The 24,368-nt window shown below is 37.6% G+C and overlaps 1 protein-coding gene across 5 annotated transcripts in view; it reads right to left on the bottom strand.

The window, feature by feature from the left end:
• Window positions 1-667: 667 nt before the first annotated feature.
• MYO16 (myosin XVI) overlaps window positions 668-24,368 on the bottom strand; it is a 359,417-nt gene continuing 335,716 nt past the window's right edge. For 4 of the 5 annotated variants that reach the window (XM_064708929.1, XM_064708944.1, XM_064708935.1 and 1 more), the window contains exon 35: window positions 5,700-10,565. In XM_064708929.1, the coding sequence (XP_064564999.1) occupies window positions 10,332-10,565 (234 nt within the window). In that variant the 3' untranslated portion in view covers window positions 5,700-10,331. Of the gene's footprint in view, window positions 1,522-5,699; window positions 10,566-24,368 lie in introns of those variants that run through there. The other variant, XM_064708920.1, reaches the window with a different exon arrangement.

Here is a 24,368-nt window from a genome sequence, read left to right as displayed (position 1 = left end):
TTCAATAGTAATTTTCAGTCACTTCTTGTACAAACTACAACAAAAACACTGATGACTTCCAAATCTTTATCTGTGTGGGACCTGATCTGATTGTTCACCTCTTCACATTTGCACTTGACTATATATTTGGAGTTTTAATCTGGATTATTTTACTGGCTCTTACTTTGTAATCAGGGGAAAAAGTAAAACTTCCAAAACCACAAGCATCTTGCCTACAAAAGTTTTCAGGGCACACTTTGCATAAAGTTCACTACTGTGGAAGTCAATGATCAGATTGAAATCAGAAACATCTATGTGTCTAAATGACCCCTTCCAAGGGCAAGTGCTCTTGGGTCATAACCCATGGGTTTTATATCCTTCTATGTGTTTACATGTGTATAAATTAGGAATTGTCTGAACTAGGTTCTGCAATTAGAAACAAGGAGCTGCGCTTTTATTAGAAGCCATAATGAGTTCTCAGAGCTAGCCACTTGACCCCAACAAGGTGTGGGAAAGATTTTCTATGGTGGTTCCCACTTGTTTCTGATAATGATGTAGCCTCTTCAAGACCAACTAATCTCAGTAAAGGTGACAGACATTCTCATATCTATTAAGTAACGATTCATAATTCAGAAGAACATTTATGAAAGCAGCAGCATGTCTTTTGTCTTCTATATATAGGGGAACATTCAATGTTTAAACTAAGTGAGCACTTTTGCAACAACTTGTTGGCAGATTGAAATCCTGTGGGGAAATGAGTTCATGGCTTCATCACCTGCTAGAGAACTATCACAGTTCACCCATAGCAAGCAATCTCATTAACCTTGAAAGCTGAATGATTATAGAGATTTTCCCTATCATATTGGAAAGGCAGTTTCTTAGAATCACACAATGGTTTGGTGGGGAAGATCAGCTAATTCCAACCCCCCTGTCATGGGTACGGATGCCTTACACTAGGCAAGGAGCACAAATACTCCATCTAACCTGGTCTTGAATACTTCCAGGGATGGAGCATCCACAGTATCTCTGGGAAAACTGTTCCAGTATCTCAACAATCCTCACAGTAGACATTTTCCTAATCTCTAATTTAAACCTGCCCTCTATCAGTTTAAAGCCATTACCCCTTGTCCTGTCACTATAGCCTTTGTAAAAGTCCTTCTTCAGCTCTCTTGTAGCCCCTTTTAGGTACTGGAAGGTGCTATGAGGTCACCCTTCTCCAGGCTGAACAACCCAAGTGTCTCAGCCTGTTCACACAGGACAGGAGCTCCAGCCATCCCACCATCTTCCTCTGGACTCACTCCAGCAGCTCCGAGTCCTTCCTGTGCTGGGGACCCCGGCGCTGGATGCAGCACTGCAGGGGGAGACACAAGGGCAGACTAGAGGGAGAGGAGCACTTCCATCCATCTGCTGCCCAGAACAGGGTTGGCCTTCTGGGCTTTGAGTGCACATTGCTGGGTCATATTGAGTTTCTTGTCAACCAACATCCCCAAGTCCTCCTCAGGGCTGCTCTCGATCTTATCTTCATGTGCTTTCATGTCAGGGCTGCAACAAAGCAAAATGATCTTGTAATAGCAGTATCTGGATAAAAAGATGACTTCTGGCTCTTGGCAGTCTCAAGATCTTTTTTCTTAGGTCTTTTCCAGCCTAAAGAATTCTATGATTCTAAGATTTTTTGTCATATTTTAGGTTATTCTTTGTAAGTTGAATGTATGACAAAATGTATGAAAAAACCAGCAACAAGGAGAGAGATAAAATCACTTGATTCCTAATTTGCAACTGTCATGATTTTATGAAACTACTTTCCTGTTCAGTGGTACCTTTGATATGCTCTCTGATTGCACCCAAAGAGAGCTAAATCTTGCTTTATCTTCTTACAGAACTCTCACCCACCAATTATTTCTATGTATGAAAAGGAGAGGGAGGCATAGGAAGTATTATTTCTCCAAATAAAAGGATTTGGAGCTATTGTGGATGGTACAGGGAAAGGAAAACACTTCTAACACGTGAAGACATACTGGAATAGAATTTGCAGAGTTTTTGTGAAGTTTGAATTGTGAATCCCAGTGTTCCTATAAGGGATTTATTTGTAGTAACACCTAAGGAGAACATGTTAAGTTTACAGACAGAAGACACATGTGCACACACATTCATGAAGTGAATCTCATGCAATACCACACCTATGACAATACAATTTGTTTCATGCCAAGTGCTCTGTGCCATAGATAGCTGTCTCAGCACAGTACTCACAGACTCCACCAGACTATGCTCAGTTCCTAGACATGGTCATCCAAAACTGATTTTTCCTCTCTCTAGAGAGCTTCGAGCCTTGAAGCCCTGTCATGTCTCGTATTGTGGGCATGCTTTTCTCCACTGAGGGCTAAATGAGCATCTCTTACATTCCCACACTGTGAGAGAACGTTTGGCAATTTTTCATTATAATTTTAAATTCTGGCCCAGAATTCTTAGAAGCTTATTTGAGTTTGGTGCCATCCTTAGTATTACAAGTTCTTCAAATAACAAATATTTGAGCTCTCAGATAACTCTTAAGAGATCTCATGTGGAATCTCTGCTTCCTGCCAGTTTGCCAATGATTACTTTCTTGGAACTTATTTTCAGCCATCTCTTTCTTTACTTTATTGTGAACCAAAGTTGTTGTCTATGAGAGCAGCCTACACTCTAACTAATGAGATATGACTCAAGTAGGTGGACTTCATGTTTGGTCACAAATTAGCTGGACCACCTGGTTCAAAGTGTATTACAACAGCATAAAGTCCAACTGCCAGACACATAATAGCTTTCCTTCAGTGTTAACACTGAGGAAGATAGTATCTTTATTAATGAGCTCTACAATCAATACATTTGTGCATAATACACAGCCAATTCTGTGTATGCAGCAGGATGAAGAGAAGTCAATGCTTCAGTTAATCTCTGGATGACAGGGCTGGTGTGTCAGGGAATGCTGGCAGCCTGAAGGAATGGCCGGGCAGAACATTAACATTGTTCAAAAACAAATTAAAATTTCGGATCCCTAGTGGAAACCCGCTGTGTAACAGAACAGATTGGGGGCTGATTGGACATTGAAGAGGAAGCAGCTTTACCCATGGGGGCAAGAAGTTTCAATATCCTGCCTTGGCAGTAAAGGAATCCAACCTAATCACCCTCTCCAAGTCCCTGGAATGAAGTTGTAGTGAGGTGTGGGGAGGTCTCTTCTCACAAGTAACAATCTGTGTTAGGATGAGAGGAAATGGCGTCAGGATGTGCCAGGGAGATTTAGACTGGAGGTATTTAAAAGACTTGTAGATGTGACATTTAGGGACATGGTTTAGTGATGGACTTGGCAGTGTTTGGTTAACTGTCAGACTCGATGTCAGAGGTCTTTTCCAACCTAAACAAATCCATGATTCTCCTTTTCTCTCCTGAGTACAGTGTCTCTTTCATGATCAGAATTTAGTCAGATGGAGTCAGGAACTGGAAGCCTAGAACAGCCAATATGGAAACCCAGTTTAGTCCTGCCTACCTCTCCAGAAACAAGGCACCTAAAAGGCAGGTGTTGTGAAATTTTCTTATAGGAACTGAATCCTCACCAGATCTGGCTTTTTATTCCTCTACAGGGATTACATAAAATATTAGACAAATACATTCCCCCCCTTTTTTTTTTTTTAATTGGAGTAACTTATTGGAATGTTTCTCAGGACTCTCGTACACACATAGAAATAAGTAAATCATCTCTGGGCCACAAAAATCAGCTGGGGTCAAATCTTGAACTTAACTGAAGATCTTTGTAAAATCATGGACTTAAACTAGACCCACATCCCCCAGCTACAAATCAACCTCTCTGTTGAGAAAATAAGCCTGCTACAGAGTGCTATATCTTGTCCAGAAAAGCAAGCACACTTACACAAGATATTTGATAGGAATCCTCCATCACTGTGCCTTTGATCAACTAAATAAAATGTCTTTCCCACCTCAGAGAAGCTGAGGTCTGGGTGCTTGTCTCCCCCAGGAGACAAACTCTTTCCAGGCTGCATGATGTCTGACTTTGGTAACTGCTCATGCCTGGTGAGAACTCAGGGATTACGTAGGACAGGAGCTTAAGGCAGAAAGAAGTCTTTGAGAGCTACTTTTGGGACACTGTCTTGATCTTTGATGATATTGAATCTACCATGTTACTTATGATAATTCTAAAGCTCAAGAAGCCCCAGTCTCAGCATGAACATAAGAGATATGTTTCAAATCCACTAATTTCTATATTGTCTCTTTTTTTTTTTTTTTTTTTTTTTTTTACTTTTTCCCTCTTCTAAATTAATATTACAGACATGGCAGCTATGTTAGTAAAAAGCTAGACATGAACAAATTCTTTCAGTCATCATGTTACTAAAGTAAAAATTTAGATGAGTAGAGAAGTAATTTATATTCAAGATATTTTTAACTGCATTGACTGATTGTGACTACATAATTAGGCAAGAATTTAGACCAAATCTATATTCAGGCTACTGGTCAGAACTATGAGGAAGGTCATGATATCTGGAAAATTCCAAGGCATTTACCCAAACTTCCCCATCCACCGAAGAATGTTTGCTCCTTGCCTGACTGTCTGATTTGTAAGGCTCTGACAACTCTTTTAGGGAAGGTCTTCACTAAAATCAGATAGAGTTGGTTTTAATTCAAACAAACCACATGGAGTTGCCTTCCCAAAAGGATTCATAGTCCCCTAGTTTTCTGACCACCAAGTTGTACTATGCTGTAAGACAGAGGAGCTATATCTGCATAAACACTAATTTGATAGCTGTGGTTATTTCATTGCCACAACTCTCTAAGCTAGCGGTATGGCTAAGTTAGTCATACTTGGACAGTGAGAAAGTTGCATTCCAATGCTCATTTTTGGAAACATGGAAGTAATTTATATTAAGCTGTAATTAGCGAGAGTCTGCAACACATTTCTCCCCTTTCTCTGAGAGTATATGACAGATTCAGCACTTTTCTTTCTGCACTCTAATGAGTATCAGGAGACAGGTGACTGCACATCCAGGTAGACTGAGAAGGGGCTAGAGCCCAAACAAAACACAGTGAGGGCACTGTGCATTAGCATTAGCTAATAACTATCACATGAACATTGCTATGACAGCAACATACCCATGCTTGTCAAATTTTCCCTGTTGGTACTTCAAAAGACATCAGCAATTCTCCTGCACTTCACAACAATTATCCATTAGTGTGTTTTTTTCAGAGAAGAGTGGATTTATGAAAATGTATGTTTGTGAAGAGTTGAAATTATGTGTAAATTCAGACTAGATCCAAGACATAATTTCAGCTAGAAAAGGTGAAAAACATGTTGAAATAGTGAAGTATTCTATTTCAGTCTTTTAAAATATTTTTTTTCAAAATAGAATCATAAAGGTTATTCTTTAATTTCATTTAACATTTTCTTTTTTATCATAAAAGTCTGATTAAAAATTAGGCTAAACATATATGAGAACTAAACCAAGTTAATTAAGGTTGAAATAAATACGTCTAATTAATTCAAGAGGAGGTTGTTTTGTTTAGGGTAATAAATCAAAAGTTTTCAAAAAGTAAAGTCATGACTTGACTGAACTTTTCTATGACACTTCATGCAAAATGCATGATTTGACCAGATCCAGCATACATTCATGTGTTGGTGACAAGGCCAAACCACAGTGAGGAGAGCAGACAGTCTTTGCTAATGATCTAATTCTCACAGCCACAGTATAAGCCAGCACTGGGATTTATTTATTTCTTCTTAAAAGGAAAGTCCTGAGTATACAGAGAACAGCAGAACTGGAAGAAAAGCATTTTCTTCTATTTTGTTCAGCTATTGTCAAATAGTTATGCTCAGGTGGTGTTTTCTTTTTAAAAATTATATATTTAAATCACAAAGCCATGAAATGTTTAACACCATTCTGGAAAACTGATTTGTACAGAGTTTAGTTACATTTATTATTTAACAAGTGAATGGCAAAACTTACTTAAAGTTTCTCCGAGCATTTCAGATATTAGCAGGCTTTATAGAGATAAGAATAACAGGATTACTAGGGATGCTAATACTATACAGCAGAATTAAAAGCTACATCTAATATGGCTATTACTATCACTTTAGAACTATCCTACAATCTATTATGCTTTCTCAGCAAGTTAATGAAATTCTTTGTCCCACACACAAAGGATCTGCAGTATAATAAAGTTATTAATGAAAGGAATGAAACCTGTTAGATAAAAAAAGGATCACTGGCAAAAAATAAAAAGGTAAATGCAATTCACTTACTCGACAATCATACTATTGTTTTGTAAACAATGCAAATTTTTAAAAGGCTTATCACTTCATGCTGTACACAGATCATTTGAAAAATATCGGTGCATGTATTTCTTTGAACATCCAAATCAGTTTTTAAAAACAAGGTTTTGCTTAAAAACTGCAGCAGAAATGTAACTACAGCAACTAAAAAACACCAAGTGCTATTTCAGAAGTAACAAGTAAGGTATACAAGCTTTAAAAAATTTCTCCTGCCAATAGACGTTGTTTTCCTTTTATTGTGGCTTAATATGGTTCATAACTTCCTTGGCTTTAAGACCAATGACTTTTTAAAATGTAAAATGTATCTGATTATTCTTACCTTATGCTGAAGGATAGATTGATTTGTTAGGCATTTCGGTTTTTTCACATATTAAAAATTAAGCAATAAGGCACAATGTGGAGGAGTGATTATCTGATGATAATCCCAGCATCCTGAAATTGCTTTATTGCAAATATAAATATATTTTAGATTTTTCACTGGATATTAAGGGCATTAGCATGCCCATAAGTTTAATCTTCCCCTTCAGAATATTAAATTCATAAGGCTTTTTTTATTTCTAAGCTATTTTTAATGCGCAAGACAGGACTTCATATACTCAAGAAATACTGTAATTGGCTGGTGCACACTCCACTGGGGAGATAAATTTACAAGCACTGTACAGTTCTGCTAAAACTACTTCTCAACCTTTCAAAATGTCAATAGTATATTTTCCCAGCCCTGTAAACACATTTTGATACACAATATAAACTTTAATGGTAGTTTTAAGACATCTCTGGGGGTATGGTTATTTAAGCAATAAGACACAGTGGGGTGTGAATTATGGTATAATAATTCCCTACCAACTGCATTGTTAGGCTCAAGGCCAAAGGCCAAGAGACCAATGAACACACTAGGTGTGAATTATGACTTCATAAGTCACACTCTAGAGTGTTTTACTGACATTAGAGAAATATTTAAAACATGTTTTAGAGCAAGTACTTTATTCCTATAGTACTGTACTTTAATGGAATATCATGAAAAATCTTTCCAAGTAAAAAGTTAGCCATTATGTAACCTGGAATTAAAAAAATCTAAAAAATTGAAAAAAATTTTAAAAAATCTTCTAACTTTGTCTGCACACTGTGGTGACATGCTTTAAAGAACAACCCCAGAAAATATACGTCTTACCCAAGTTTGCAAAAAATAGCATGAAGGCCTTCTGCACAGGGGATCATAATCTGCTTTGCTTATTGTCTGCAGAATCAGACTGCCAGAATCAGGGATGTACTGGCTTCTCCCAGCCAGTGTAATGTAATGTAATTATGTGCTGAAACTGCTAGAAAATCTACACACCTCTTTTTCCATGCTTGTCCACACCACTGTAATAGGGCACAATGTGGACTTTGAACAAGAAGCAAAAAAGTTCCTTGAGACCTCATTTGAACTCCTGCAGTTGAGCTCCTGAGGCTGCTCACAGTTCTAACACAACTTTTAGCAAGGACTGCAAGTAGGATAATGTATATTTATACTGTTTCCCGTTTTAAACTCCCTTTGACAAATGCCTTTTCTCCCCTCTGGGTACTCCTGCGTTCCAAGTGCAGCAATGACAATGGTGTCATCTGGAGATACACAAGCTCACCTTACAAACAGTTCAGTGACTGGGAGCAAGCTCACTGCAGCAGCAGGGATTTTGGCATCATCTAAACTGGCTGCTCAGTCAGTTTTACAGCTTGTCTTAAACTTCCAGGCTGCTGTGGATTGATTGCTACCAGTGGCTGAGCCAGCTAGGGAGCATTAGGGTTAGCAATAGGATAGAGTTTATGGGAGGGCTGCTTGCCAGGCCCATTTGGGGAGTGATAAGCCTCAGGGCATGTCTGCACGTCAGTGCACTGAGGTGCTCAGCACTGCGAGGCTGCCTGGGGAGAGGCTCTTGTGGCTATGGATAGGGATGCTGTGCCATGCAGGGATAACAACCTGCATCCTGGAGGCAAAATAGCTGCAAGGTCAGGTTAATTAGCTCTTCTGCATCCAGTTCTGGAGCTGTTGGATTGTGCACTCACACTCTCTGCGTGTCGCTGGTTATGTGAGCAAAACCCAGAAACCTCAGTTCTTCAAGGCACGGCCTCATTGTGACATACTTGTGTAGCAGGTGAGAGGGTGAGAGTTGTTTTCTGCATAACCTCTCTCACAGGTTACCTGCCCTTCCTGTATAAAGGCATTGTCTGTGGCCATTTACATCAGTCAAAGGTAAGGTTTGGACTCTAGAGTTCCTCATTCTTCATGAAATAGAAATGGATAATCTCACACAGAGGACTTCTCTGAAGCTAGCAGTGGTAACAAGGTATAATTCTGAGCTAACTTGGTGTCTTCCCTCCCTTGTCCACTCAAAATGTCTGTTTTAATCTCCAGCAAGAGAAGGTGCTTAATTCTGCTACAGCTTGATGATACTCACGGGAACAATTTGAGTTTTGTTGCTTCCTTGTATAAACAATCAAAGAAGCATGTGGTTGCTTTTTACTATTCAGCCTGATTGAAATTTTGTCAAACATGATGGAAAAACCTACACCTCTATGGATTTTTTCCTTTTCCCACAACTTCCAACCAAGAATGAGTGCACCTTTTTAGACCTAGCTTATATTTGAAAATATTTGTTTTATATCCACTTGCAAAACTGGTAACACTTTTTCCTGCATCTCAATAGGAATGGGACAAGCAGCCAAGAAAAGAGTTCCACACTGGCGCTACATACTCCAACAACTTAAAATAAGTAGCCCAGAAAAGTACCTTTAAATATATATAAATTACACCTTTTAGTGGCAAAACAGTATTTGAAAGACTGCTAGGTAATAACTGACAAGTTCCCAGCAGCATGTTTTCCATAAATTAACATTACTGCTCAGAACTCATCTACACTAACTAGAATGCTGCAATTTCTGAAACCATTTCATTACATGAAATTTGAGGTATAAATGCATCACTGTGCTACCATAATAAGGACATAATACTTTGATATACCCATCTCTGCAAAGCCTTCTGGCCTGTAACAGTAAATCACAGACCTATTTTCATACCTCATTACCACTATGTATCTTTCCACTGACACCTGACCTTATGCATAATCAGTTATGAATTTCAAACCACACTTATAATCTAAATGAATGCCTCATTATTTTACATAACCCAGAATGGAATAAGATTTGAGATGTAATTTCAAATTCACAGTTCACACATTCAGAAATGCAGGTCCATCAAAAAGAAGTAATGGTCTCTAATTCATGACTGTGAACAGCACCAAATCACTCCTGCACATAGGAGCTTTGCAAGAATTTAAGGATTGGATTTTAGAAAGGATATTGCCAGTTCTGAAAAAAATAACACAGTGTTGAAACTGTTTGGTATGTTGTTAAAGATAATCTATAAAAGAAAAATGCAAGTACTGAATTTATTACCTGTATTTTGAAGAAAGAACGACAGCACCAATTGCATGAAGTTATAAAACACCAGAAAAAAACATGTAAATAGTCTCCATGGAACACAGACATCTACAAAGAAATATATATATATATATATATATATATATGTATACATGTAAGATAATAAACCCATTCATTAGGGAACAAGAAACATATTTTTGTACTGTATAAAACAGCTGTACAGTGTGCACACAGACTTTTCTGATCTCTCCAAAATGTCTGTCAGGCACTTCTCCCCATCATAATTTTCTTATTTTCTTCATTGTCCATGGGAGAACTCCAAGTGACTGTTTTGTACTTTTTAAGATAGTGCAGTTTGTCTCCATACATATATACACATGCATACATATATATACTTGCTGGTGCACACATATATGTATACATGTATATATATGAAAAGAACAAACACACACATGTACACACACACACACACAAAACAGATCTAAACAATTCCTCCAGCCTGTGCTATTGAATTAGTGCTTGTAAAAAAATCCCTGCACGTTTTGTGAAGGGAAGGAAACTTGCTGATTGTGCAGATTGAACTCATTAGATGGTTCCATTCCTAACAGTCTGCAAACACACATCTGACTCATATGGTGGTATCCCATATGCCTGAAGAGAGTCTGTTGCAGGAGGTATCTTCTACCTTCTTCAGCAGCGTCGGCTTCTTACAGGGGGGTGGAGGTGGGGCTGAGATTCTCTGCTCAGTATTGTGCAATATTTGCTGCCAGTCTTCTCTCTCTTCACACAGCTTTCTCCTCCAATCCAGAAGCTCTTGTAGAGCCACGCTCTCATTTTCGGAAAGTCTAAGCTGATGAATAACCTGTGAGAAGAAAATAATAATAACAGTAACAATAATAATAAAAGTGGATAAGGAAAACAGATCAGGTAAGCCTGTGAACAATTTGAAGAAAACTTGTCCTCCAAAAGGGTTTTAAATTTTTACACTGAAAATAAAGAACATTAGTGATTTAAAATTACTTTATTGCAATCTCATGGCTGAAAATCACAGAGTCTGAAGTCACAATGTCTGAAGTTGTATGAAGCAACTGCCAAAAATGAAATGAAAGGAAAAAACTTCCCTGTTTCATCAAGGGTACATGAACACAGTTCTCTAAAACACAAAATGCAGACTGCCTACAGCTGCTGCAGGAGTTGCAAGATTTTTCCTCTAAATGTAAATACCCAAATAGCCATAACCAAGAAACCCTAACCTTTGCTGCATGTTAGAATCAGTAAAGCTACTTGTCTGAGGCAGGTGCCATCCTCAGCACCAGGGGCCAGTCCCTGTCTTCCTCCAGAGTATACATGAACAACTTTAACTGTAGTTTCAGTTGGCCTGAATCTACTTATAAATTCATTCTGAAGTAGTCACAGTTCTGTACTGGATTCATAATCCGCTTAGAAGAAAATGTTCCCTTCCATTTAACTCTTCTATTGCAGTGATTATTTATTTTGTTCAAGTCAGTCTGAAGCCCTCATGGCAGCACAAGTCCAGGAAGCAATGAAGTCCATCTCACCATCCTTTAAGACTTACACAACACCTATGTAGTATAGCAGCCCCTACAGCAAGGATTGAGATCTATTGTCTTGGGAGCATTCTGTAGCAGGAAAGGCTTAACTGGAAAATACAAAACAAGTCCATCATAACATCTAATAGTCCACAAGCCTTATCCTGTTACCCTCATTCTTAAGAGCCCCAGAGGAGCACCTGTAAGAGGCACCTGTGGCATGACTAAAATGCCCACATTTCACCTCATACAATGGGCTCACACTGAGGCTGCATTTCTACTTGTCATAATGAGGGATGGCTGCATGTTGGTCATGAAAAAGGAAATGATGGGCAGTGCTCATGAGATACCCCACACAGGATTAGTTCCAGTTGCAAGGAAAGCTGAGTGACACAAAGGGCATTTTTGTCACTGATAGACAATTGGGTTCCTGGGGCAGAAGAACTATCTGTGGCCTCTTCCTGAGGCTCCTGCTCTTCCCTCATGGAATAGCAAGTGGCTGGGTACAGAGTTTTATACTGCTATTTCAAATGTGTCCTGTGCAATTCAGATCTTTCAGATGCACGTGGTGTCAGAGAAGGAATGAGCCCTTACATGGATGTGCCTGAATATGTACAGGGAATTTCCTTAACTTCTGGTTGGTCGATACTTCAAATAGAAATACATTAACATATAATATACCTGCTAATAACAGGTATAATAAAAACAGTTTAAATTTCTGAAATTTTTTTAAAGAAAAAAGAAAATGTTTTAAAGACTTAATTAAAGTGTATCTCAATTGCATATCACTATAAAAACCTCTTTGCTTTTATATTTACATTTGCTTTTATATTTACATATATTTTATATTATAAAATTCAACAGGACAACTCAGCAACTCAGATAAAAATTAAATGTTTCACATATATTGCCAGAGGGACATCAGAGACAAAGCATACTGCCTTTTCTTTTTTTCAGCGGTATATAGAAGATTACAAGACAAAAGTCTGCACTTGGAAATAACTTATCAAGAAAGGCCAGGTGTCTTTATCCTATAGAACAGTTGGGTAGTTTGTGTCACCATGGCTTACTCAGTTCTGGCCATTTTCTGTAGTTTTTTGTGGATTTAAACTTTAAGCATAATCCATTTTAGTACATACATAGATTGGAATACAATCTTCCCAATTTGGACACCTATTTGTCCCAAAATTTTGGACATTTCATGAATCTGCACTAGAGATGCTTCTTAGAGAGGTGCTGGAACACACAAGAACCAAGTTTTGTTAGACTGTGTCATCGCAAGAGTTTCGCATGAAAGAGTTTCAGAGATAATTAATCAAAGACACGCCTGAACAATGGAGGATAAATATAGTTATAAAAAATAGATATTTTGACACTGTGTAATTGGATGTGCTCTGGTGACAAACATTTGAAAGCATGACAAATGAAGTCTGGAAGAATTTTCAGATTGAGAGATGGACAGAGTATTTGACAAGAGACAGTGCTAGTGCCATTCCAAGGAACACAAAGGCACATAGGTACAGGTGAGCAGTGAGTACATTTTGCCTGGGCATGGAATTGACAAATGTATCCTGCTTATAGCTTATAGGCATTAAAGAAGCTTTATTATACTGGCCCTGCTTATGCAAGCTGTAAATTAATATTAGCTTATCAGTTAGAGCTCATTTTCCAGTGTACAGTGGAAAAAAGTTGGTCCAGTTCACAAATAAGTGTACATATTTTATCTCATTTTCTACAACAAGGATGGAAAAATATATCAAACATTTATTCACAGTGAAACTGATCTGGTAAATAAACTGGAAAACAGCCTGAAAGACATGAGATGAAACTGCAGTCAAAATGAAATGGGTGAAAATGCATGAGAAGTGGCAGAGCTCTAAATGAACCAATTAATTTAATTAGATCTATTTGAATAACATGATATCTTTTCTCTTTTCCATTTATGATTAGACCCATGACAAGCTAAATATCTACTATACATATTCATTATAGAAAAGGTTGGCTGAATAATTTTACATGAAGCACAAGGTAAAACAGTAAGCTATGTGTCTTCATTATTATTCCATATCCTGAGCAGGTATTTTGTGAAAGGTGAATGATGTGTGTAGGAATTAATTATTTTAAGACTACAGATCTTTTAATGGACACTAAAAAACAACTTCCACCACCTGTATCAGCAACTGTAGACCAGGATTTTCATACTGAAAGTCAATGGTCAGTCAGACATGGTAAACACAGCATTTGGGTTAGACCCACAAAACATACATTGGCATTAACAGCTCTGCCATTGGGTGGAAACACCATCCCTGTGTTTAGTATCCAGAGTTCTTTATGAGGAAACAAGAAAAGCTAAAGTGTCTAAGTCACACACAAAAGAAGAACTTTTCTGTGGAGTTACCACAGCTATAAATTGGAAACTGCAATGGATTGAAGGATTTACACCAGATCCATATTTTTCACTGCAAAATATAGCAAGATGGACAAAATAAATTTGTAATGAGCAGGCCAAGGAGGAGCTTTCAGGATTAATTCTTTCCACTTCACAGCCCAAACTCTCAGGCTGTAAAATCAAATTCTCTCTTACTGGCATCAGGGATTTTGGTTGGTGACAGAACAACAATGACTCAGTTCCATCACAAGATGTATGGAAGGTGTTTCATCATTCTCTAGAAGTTAGAGCATATTGGAAAATTAGAAGATATGGATTCAGCTTCTCTGTGTCAGTCCTAGCTGGGATGAAAATCATTTTCCTTTCTGCATTGGGAGCTAGAAGAGAGCTGATAGCACTCCAGGGTTTTGGCTGCTGCTGAGCAGCACTGGCACAGCCTCAGTGCTGTCTCCAACATTCCCACCTGACCAGCAGTCTGGGGGTGGGCAACATTTTGGGAGGGGACACAACTAGGCCAGCCTACCCAAAATGACCAAAGGGATATTCCATACCATAGGACATCTGCACACATAAAAGAAAAAGGATGGGCAAGGGTGAACATTAATTATTTACAAAGTTTGTTTTCCAGAACAACCTCCACATATGCAGAAACCCTGCTTCTCAGGAAGCAGCCAGACATTGCTTGCTGATCAGAAGTAGAGAATAAAAACTTTCCGTTTTCTTTTCTTTTTCCTTTGCTGCTTGCACATGCACAACCCTCACTTCAGTTTCAGTAAACTGCCTGTATCTTGACCCATGAAGTTTTCCATCCTGTTTTTTCCCCCTGTCCTGTTGCAGGGGGGTGATAGAGCAGCTTGGTGGGCACTTGGTGTTCAGCCAGGGCCAAGCCACCACAGTTCTTTCAGGTTAAGGAAGAGACCAAGTGCTCACATGCTGAGAGGACACTGCAACTACAAGGGGTGGGCTCTGAGTGCAGAGCAGAAGGACTCTGACTCCTGTGCTTTGTGCAGTCAGATTAGTGTGCTAAAGTAAATCCTTCTGAGAGAGTCCTTTGTGGTTCTAATGCACAAAAAAAAACATTGGAGACAAAGCACTTTGGTCACATGCTGGCAGTCATGAAAGTCTTAGAGCACAATTTTGCCTATACACATCTGAGCATTGTACAGTCATTGGAGAATGAGGCTCTGAACTGCCTTTTGGATTTAGGCTTGTAAATTCTGCCTAGATTTCACTTTGCAGCCTAAAGAAGACATACTGGATTTCAACCTTGTCTTAGAATCAAGAGGAGTTGCTATAAGATAAGTCAATAAATTATTTTAATGACAGTCTATTTCATATGCAAGTTAAAAATTCAGCAAGTTTTTAATTATAGAAAGTAAAAGGTTTAATATTTTAAATAATTTGTGACAAAAAGTATGCCAGATAAAGTGATTAACTGGCACATTTAAAATTAACTTTGAGTTATTTAGAGATTTTGCTCTAGAATTTCAAGAAATTCATTCTGCATTAGAAGATCAAACACTGTAACTATATAGAGGATGTTTTGTAACACTCAGAAGCAGAGAACTTACATTCTCTATGTGTCAAATGCAACAGAGTCTTAATCACCAGCCTATGACTAAAGGGCTCATTACACAGTCTGACAAACAGAGATCTATTATTGGTAGCTTCTTTTCAGTATTGCATCTCAGTTTCCTCCCTCACTGATGAAATGTAAGGTTTACCTTTTAAAAAATATGTGTATACTACTCCAGTAATTTTTTCATTTGTGAGTGCACTGTTTTTGCTATCCACCAGAATGAAGTATTTAATCCACCAGAAATGAAGTATTTAATTACATATGCTAATTACGTATTATTTAAAACATACAAATAATTTTCTTTGTGAAAAATGTAGCACTTCATGTTTTATTAATAAACTACCAGAACTACCAACTAAAACCAGTTGCTTCTTAAAGTTCTAGTAAGTTTCCTGCTTATAGACATATAAGCACAACAGAGAATCACACAGCCATGTAAGGACCTGCAAAGCATATAAACCTGTGTTCCAGAGACATTTGCATTTTGTGGCTGGTTCATATTTTTTACTTGGAGAAATAATGTCAGTTGTTTTCTTCAATAGATTTATCAATGTTGGTGCTTTAAAGTAACTGTCAGTAAATGCTCACAGTTAATTATTACATCATTAATTTTTCTCTTCCATTAGTGAAACTGAGGTCCCATCACAAAATCCATGGGAAGACTGAATTCAGGAGAGCAATGATTTTATCTTTTTAAACTTTTATCAGGATCTAAAGTGAATTATACAATAAATGTATATTTTTGAAGATAAAATTATCATAATAATTTTAGAAACTGCCTTGACAAAACCCCTGTTTACAGTCTCTTTCAGTTTGTAGCCTGCCTAAATATGAAAACCAAATAAATTTCAGCCATGAGGTGAAGCACAGTCAACCTTATTACAGTCCTCAAAAGCAGTTCACAGACCCCGCTAGATCTTCTGTGGATCCCCAGTTTTAAAGACAATAACGATAAGGACCTATTGTTTCAAAATTAAACACCATTTCATTCAGTAATTCAGAAAATAATTCTTAATGCATGCAATTATTAGCAAGAGCAACATATTTTAATTCAACTTGTATGCAGCTCTCACAAAAATGTTTCTAACTCATTTTAACGGCTTTATTTTTTTTTTTAAATCTGACAAGCCCCTACACTGACTCTTTCCAAACATGCATGTCACAACTTTATTTCCAAACTACAGAACAGGCACTCTGCAACCTCTCCAAAAATTCTAACCCTTCAGGTACCAACAGATATATTTGGGGTTTTCTTTTATGTTAAGAAAAGAGCAGAAAGCAGGAAAGGGTTGCTTTTCCACCAACTACTGAATCAAGAAAAATTAAAAATTTAATAGTCTACATGTTTTTTACCAATAAAATACTCACTTAAATATATAAGGGGAAAGCACACAGTAAGCCAAGGGTGTGTTAAGAAGCCTAGGTAAGCGTTCAACATAAATCAAATCAATATGTAAATTTGGTTTTGATTGGAAACCCTACATTGATCATGAATGACCCCAGCACGGAGCAGAGAGCAGCTATGATAAATGAGCTTACATGCTTCAATGTTCCAATTAAAATCCTCAAATAGAAACATAAGACTGGGATCCAAACTAATTCATGTGATTGCCATGTGAGTGCTGGGATAGCAGACCCACTGAATGTAGTACCTTAATATGTGATACACAAAAATAAAGTGATTTTAGTTAATTATTCTTTTTAACTGCTGATAGTTTTTCTTTGTGTTGAAGCAACTTTACAATGTCCAAAAAACAAATGGATGAATGGATTTCAAATGGGTTCATTGGAAAGGAAAAAATGGCAAAGAAGACAGGTACTCTGTCTGATGCAAATCTAGAATTTCTCTGGAGGAGGTATGCCAGCAAAACATTAGGGCAACTGAAAATGCAATGCATTTGCTTTTTTCTAAACAGGAAAATACTTTTTTCTCTCTCAGTTAAAATTTCTAATTAAATCAAAAGAATGAACTTCTTTTAGAAGAAATGTTGCTATATAGATGACATACCAAAGGAAGTAATAATTTGACTGACCTGTAAAAAATTTGGGATAATCTTAAAAGAAACTTTGTACTTAAAATGAAATTTAGAAGGAACAACATTTACTAACAAAAATGCATTGTCACATGATTCAGGCAGAAATGTTTTCTCTTCTGAAGAAATTTATGGCTATGTCTTGGACAGTTTTCTCAAGGGAAAGATTCCATTTTCTTCTGAACATCAGCTGTGGAATGATGCTGTAAACGGGATGGTCTTGTGTCAAAGATCATGCAGACACAGGTGTCTTTATCTTTGATTGCCCAGTCCAGCCTCTGCTATCACATGGCACTTAGAAAGCTCTCAAACCTCATCCTAAAAATTAAATCCACTATTTGCCTTAGTTTCACTTTCTGATGGGATTTTTCAGAAGAATTAATGAAAGAAAAATGTACTAAGGATAATTATCTACTAAATGAACTCTGCTTTCCACTGAAAACTGAGAGATCACTCTTGCAAAAGGGACATCTCATATCTCTGACTTCATCCTGGGTAGCAGAGGCTTCTTGTTTTTATTAGAAAGAGAATCTTGGGCTACACACACCTATGCTGTGCCTCAGGCAGGATATTTTACATTCCTCATCTAACTGCAATTCTATTTCGGGTGGAAGTTGTTTGATTTTCTGCCATACTGTTGTGGTTTCCCGTAGGGGTTTTTTGTTTGTTTTTGGGTTTTGTTTGTTTTTGTTGTTTTATTTGTTTGCTCATTTGGTTTTTGTTTTAGTTTTTGTTTTATTTGAGGACAAGAGATGGTTGTTTGGGGTGATTTTTATAATTAATATTATTTTTGAAATAATAGATTTTAGTTACAAAACAGGACCTGTCTTCCATAATTTTGTACCTTTTAGTGAAGTAGTTATATCAATATTATTAAAATGTATCATTAGTTGTATCACAGTATTTCCAATGAATCTTGTTAGTCATCTTCCTTACAGACGGGAAGTATCTCAGCAATCAAACAAAGACAACATATCTTTGTGAAAAAAAATCAGCACACAAATCTTGAGTACAACTGTAATTTGCAATCTGGTAGAAAATATTAGTACAAGGTAGGCAATGTTCAATAATATACGACAGTAACATCAGGCACACTGATTACCGTAGCTGGGAGTAGAGTTGGAAAAGTCTATACATTCAAAACAGGAGTATACTTTCTTTATTTGGATCTTGTGGCTTTCAATTTTTCTTTTTATTTTTGGCTGAGTGTTTTTCAACTCTAGATTTCTGATGTCAACAAAAAGGTGACACATTCCCAGAGTGACTAAAGCATCAACCATCAATAAATATTGAAGTAGTTTTTTTTTTCTTTAAGGTAATATTTATGTCCAGATAAACAAATTATGCAATGCTCTCTAAAACCTTCGAGACATCCTCCCAGTTTGCCTCTGATGCTTGAGAAAAAGAATACGTTCAGACAGAAACTGTCTTTCTCAAGATGAGTTCTGAAAACAAATCATTTATCACAGAGGTTTTTGGAACAGCTCATCTAACAATGCTAATACTGCTTTGCACCTAATCTAACAAAAAATATCTGACAAACTAAGTCATGTTGCTACTTAAATAATCTCTGCCTTTTCATGACATTAATGGAGATATTTTATTTGCCTATATACAGACTATATTTGCCACAAAGCTTTCAAAGCAATTACAAAAACAATCAACTTATATTTGCTGTAGTCGGTTATCATCCTTTGTTGTATAAAAACACTGCATTTATGGTCAAACAATGTTAGAAGAAAACATCATTTAATTTACGGTCTGTTAGCAATCCAAATCTCTGCTATCTGCATGCAGCAGCATGTGCCAGCAGGAGAATAAAGGGCAGAGGAACCAGTTTATTCCCTCTCACACCCAGCACTCCTAAGTGCAAAGTGTAGCCACTGTCCACAGTGGGGTGGAGGACCCCACTACCCTTGAGCTCAAACTGGAAGCAGCCTTTTAGGGGGAGCCACTGGCCAAGAGGGATAATTGCACCCTCTAGCCAAACACCAGAGCTCAGGCAGAACATGGGGATGGTCGGGAGGTTTTGTTCCCTTCTCTTCTACAATCTCATTTACCAGGGCAAATGCAGTGAGGATGAAGCCCTGGAGACAGAAAAGGAGTGTGTAAGGAACTGGCTGTGACATGCACTGGTTCAAAGAGGACGATCTGTGCTCTCACCTGTGGAGGTCACAGCAGTCAGATCTGGGATATAGCTGCTTAGCAGAGGGGCATCAGCCCTCCCAGAGCCCTTCAACACAAACACAAAATAGTGTATTTACTGATGAATTGACTCTATGCATTACCTCACAGCATTTAATCTGTAAGGCACATACTTTTGGCTGTAAGTCTTCTAAAAATAAAGCCACAATGTGTTATAGATCCTGATTTTCATTGCTGAGTGTGACATTACAAAGAATATTCTTTGTGCTACTGTTGAAGCAATGAACAAAACACAGTGCAGGGGGATATACTGATTTGAATCAGTATATATATCAGTATATATCAATGATAAGCATGTTCTGTGTCTTCTCTTGGATGCTACATGTTTACAAAGATGTTAGTGGTTTTCTACTTCACCAGACCTGTTTGATTGCCTTTTAGCTTCAAAGATGATCAAAGATTACTTCCAGCTAATGGGCAAACATGATGGACAGTAACAATGAAAGTCAGAGCTCAGTGTTTAGAGCTGTGGCAAAAGGTGGGGGATAGCAACACATTGCAACACATTCTTGACTATTCATTTTTTAAACTTTTGAACAGCCAACAAAAGAAGTGACTGGCAACAAATATTAATCAAGCAGGAACAAAGAAGACCTTTGAAACCATAATGAATATGCAGCTCTTTCTGAGGGAAGAGACTGCTGAAAGCAATGAGATTTCATGAAATAAGAGCTATGGCTTAAGCTGTAATGAAACAATAAATACATACTTCACGAATATGAAAAGACACTTCCAATTTAACATTGTCAGATGCTGGCTCCTGTATTACTGCAATCTGCCAATCTGCGCCATGGGGTTTAAACAAAATAGAAGAGGTAAGACTGTGGATTTTCTAATATAACCATATGTGAAAAAGTAACCATGATTTTTTTATCTCACCTCTTTGAACACAAGGCAGATAAAACACATTTCAGAAGTCAGTAACCAAAATCCTACACCAGGGTATGTCATATGTCTGATATTACTTAACCTACCAGAATGGAAAGCTGCTTGTTTATTTGTGTTCTTGTTCTTTCTATAGGATTGAATACATGTAATCATCCAATTACAAATAAGCAAATATGCAGCCATTCAAAGCTAAACTGGACAGAGGCTTTGCATCTATCAACAGAAATTTTTACACCTTTCTTCTGGTACAAGGAGTGTTGTGGTGTGTTTTTAGCTTCCGGGTCCCTTTCTCAGGTGTGCCAATATTCCCTTCTCCCTTCCCCCCCGCCCCTTGCTGAGTGTGTCCTATCAATCAGGCTAACATACCAGCAAGGCGTCGATTTCAAAGGATTCTCCTCAGGCCTGGGGGACACTGGCCCGTATAGGTGTCCCTAGTCCCTTGAGACCCTGCCCCTTCACCTGGTTGGTAGCTCACCTGTCCTCTCCCCTTCCCCTGTCCCCGAGCTAAAAAGGTTAATCAGACCATGCGGCCGGTATTCTGGTGGAGCAGTTGCCCCGGTTCAGACCTCTGTAACCATGGAATAAACATCTGGATATAACCCTCCAGCAGAATCCTCTCCTTTTTCTCTTCACCATCGCCAGAAGCTCTCTCTCCTGAGGTAAACGAAGTCCTGACAAGCCTGGACTTGTTCAGTGCCCTGCTGCAATCTCCAGCAGCCAAGGCATCTCTGGGGTGAATTACACCACAGTGCCGCCTTTGGCCCAGCAGCGAGGGTCAGAACTGGCCCAGGCACCATCTAACTGGTAATATTGGGATTCATATTCCAATAAAGGAGAAGAAGTCTCATCAGGAGACTATGGTTAAGACCTAACTTGCACAGAATGCAACCCTATAAATGTAAGCAATCATTACAATTATTTTTATTTTACCATTCATAAAAGATCACATTGATATGTGTATGGATATGAACATCAAATCCGGAATATCACATAGGCTTTCGACTTTTTTCCTCCTTAGTCCCTCTTTTCTTACTGTACTACCCTCTGCTCTGTTCTTGGTTCTTTCCCTCCTGTTCTTATTGTCCTTTTAGTTTTTTTTTTTCCATCACTTCAGGTTGATTCCTTCTCTCTAGCTCTTCTATTTTTCGTCTTTCCAAATCCCTTGTTCCATTTTATTATTTACCTTCTCTCTCAGTTATTTTTATTCTTTTCCAGACTTCTTAGAACCATCCATTATCTGTGCCTGGTTCACTCCCCGCTCCTGCTCCCCACACATGCTTATTATCACACTAATCTTGAATGTGTCCCTCACCTCCCATCTGTTCATTATCTTCAGGTGTCCATCTCATCCTGTTACAGACAGACCATATTGCTTCTCGCTGCCCACATAAGAAAAAAAGGAATCTTTTAGCTGGCTGGCTTTTCTTGATTCCACTATATCTTTCTCACACCACTTCCCACTTCATAGTGGATGGCAATACCAAATTTAAAGTATCATTGAAAAAAAAAAAAAACTCAAACCCAATCCATCAAAAAACCTCACAGTCCTGGATCTGTGAAAAAAAGACATGGCCACTTAGCTTTTGTGAGAGGTAAAAAATATAGAGGTTTGCTTTTACTGACTCTATTTCATATTGCTGCCATTGCTGCCATTACAAAGAATTTATACATTTCAATGCTCTTTATGCCCTTTTAAACATAGACACTCATAGCAGCTGTTGAGAGCAAAGGAATCACTAAAAACAGTCTGGAGAGAGCCTATTGGATTGGTTAAGGAACTGAAAAATACTTTGTGTAAAAGAAAAAGAGCACAGGATCAATATTTTAGCTTTTTTATTTTAGAGGAGGTTTTGGGTTTCAGACCCTTCAAGCAATTTCAACATTTGTGGAATAGCCAATATGCTTTGGGATCGCTTCCTAGAGTGTGACTGAATAGAAATGACTCTTAGTCATATCAGAATTTCCTACCTAAGCAAGTTTATGGCAAAAATGACCAGAAGAAGCATCTCTTTCATTTTGGTGAGGTTTTTTACCTCTGGAAGGAAATCATGGCATATGAATTTGAGACTACAGATCCAGGCACACTTGGAACTGCCAGACTGTTCAGACAAATCACTGAAGCAATTTGAAATAATAATTATTTAAATAATTTTACATCAATTTTAATTTAAAATCAAGCTTGCAATTTAAAATTTAAATTTAAAATCAAGCTTGCAAAAGGAATATTCCCAGTTTTCTGCTGTTTGGGGAGCAAGAGGCTACCATAACACTTCCTGTACAAGTTGAGTTAGAGGCATCGCTGCTAAGAGTAAAGTTTTCTTGTAAGGATAGGTTAGGATATTGCTTCTTGCAGGACCATTCTACTGCAGATTTTTGGTTTTCAATTTTGAATATTTCCTTCAATAGCATATTTTAGTTTACAAAGAAAGCACAAAACATAGGAAAGTTAGTGCCCTGGGTTGGGGAGGATCTACAGTCTGAACAAACAAAAGCACATGAAACTTTTCAATAACTGGTTTCACCCCAAATTCATGATTCAACTTCCATCTTCACAGAGAATGAAGTTACAGTCCGATATCAGATGTCAGGTACTTCAAGTTTTTATGAGATATTTTTCAGCCCATTGATAAAAAACACTTGTAAATCTATAGCTGTAAGGCCACAAAACAACATGAAGAAAAAGGGAGTAGTTTAAAAACCCCATAGTTTGTTGTTCTTTTGACATGCAAAACTCTTATTTTGTTTTGATGTATGTTCTTTCATTCCTGAGGAGACAAAAATTAAACCTCAATACTCCTCCACTTTTTCTAAAAGAACAAAGTAGAATTTTATTCCATAACTTTCCAATGAGAAATATTTTGTTAGTATGTGAATTTTTCCATTTCAACTCTTTTTCATTCAGGAAAAATTGGCCTTTTTGTAACCACTGCCTTAGAAAATTAGCATTTAGGGCCAACAGTAAACCTTTTTATTCTTTTTTTTCCAGCGGACTTCATTTTAGGATGATCATCTGGATGATGTTTCACGCTTGGTAACTACTTTCAAAAAAGTTGGTTAAAAGATTGATCCGTATGCTACACGTTGACAGACACTGACCTGAAGAATTGTCTCTGGAGTGTGTAGATTTGCAGTGTGCAGGACTGTCAGGCAGTGATGCAGGTAATTAGCACCTGATGTGACAACACAATGGTACCATAGCCACAATGTCTCAGCTTAATGGAATGGATATTCACCTTGAGATCCTGTGACATGAATGCAATGAACTAACCCTCACTGCCACTTCAGTAAGGAACTAGCAGGGAGATATTTAAAAATCCATAAATGTTGGAAGCTCCTGAAAGCTAGAGAACCAGTTTCCTTTAGCTGAAGTGACAGTGGCTGCCAAGATATCCAAGGAACTAAATTTTTCTCTTTAGAGCAATTAGTCAATCATGGACCTGTGAAAAAATATGTCCCACTTCATACAGCTGTGCAGGAATTATTTTAAGTGATAAGGTTACTACAGTGAAGCCTGGCAAAGATTTTACAATCAGCTTGTACGCTGTTAGAGTCTCTAGCAGCATGCTAAGAAATGTCAACAGTAATTAAACCCAGTCATTTTCAAATATATGCCATGCTTTGGCAATGCTGAGGAAGGCTTTTCACAGTAAGAATTCTCAGCCCTGCGAGTATAGATTTTTTTTAAGATTTTTTTTTCTTTTTATGGGAAGAAGAACATTTTTCTCGTTTTCTTTTGGCAACACCATTTTGGAAGATGTTTATTCATCAAAGGAATTGTATCAAAAATCACAGAACTACAGGTTTCTTCTCTCAACTTGTCACAGTTCTTACTGAGCTTGAATTTAAGGATTGTCCCTGTGTGCAATTCCAAGTACATTGCATGGAATTTATTTTAAAAATTTGTGAAACACTTTGGCAAAACATCTGAAAATTTACTGAAAAGTGGCATTTCAAAATACTGGAAAAAAATTGTGTTAAGGTTTTGGCAAGTACTTCTGGAAAAATAAAAAGCACAAATTTG

Source organism: Zonotrichia leucophrys, chromosome 1, assembly GCF_028769735.1.
Source record: "Zonotrichia leucophrys gambelii isolate GWCS_2022_RI chromosome 1, RI_Zleu_2.0, whole genome shotgun sequence".
Lineage (NCBI taxonomy): Eukaryota > Metazoa > Chordata > Aves > Passeriformes > Passerellidae > Zonotrichia > Zonotrichia leucophrys.
Note: the sequence above shows the minus strand (reverse complement) of the source record. Positions and strands in the feature narration are given on the sequence as shown.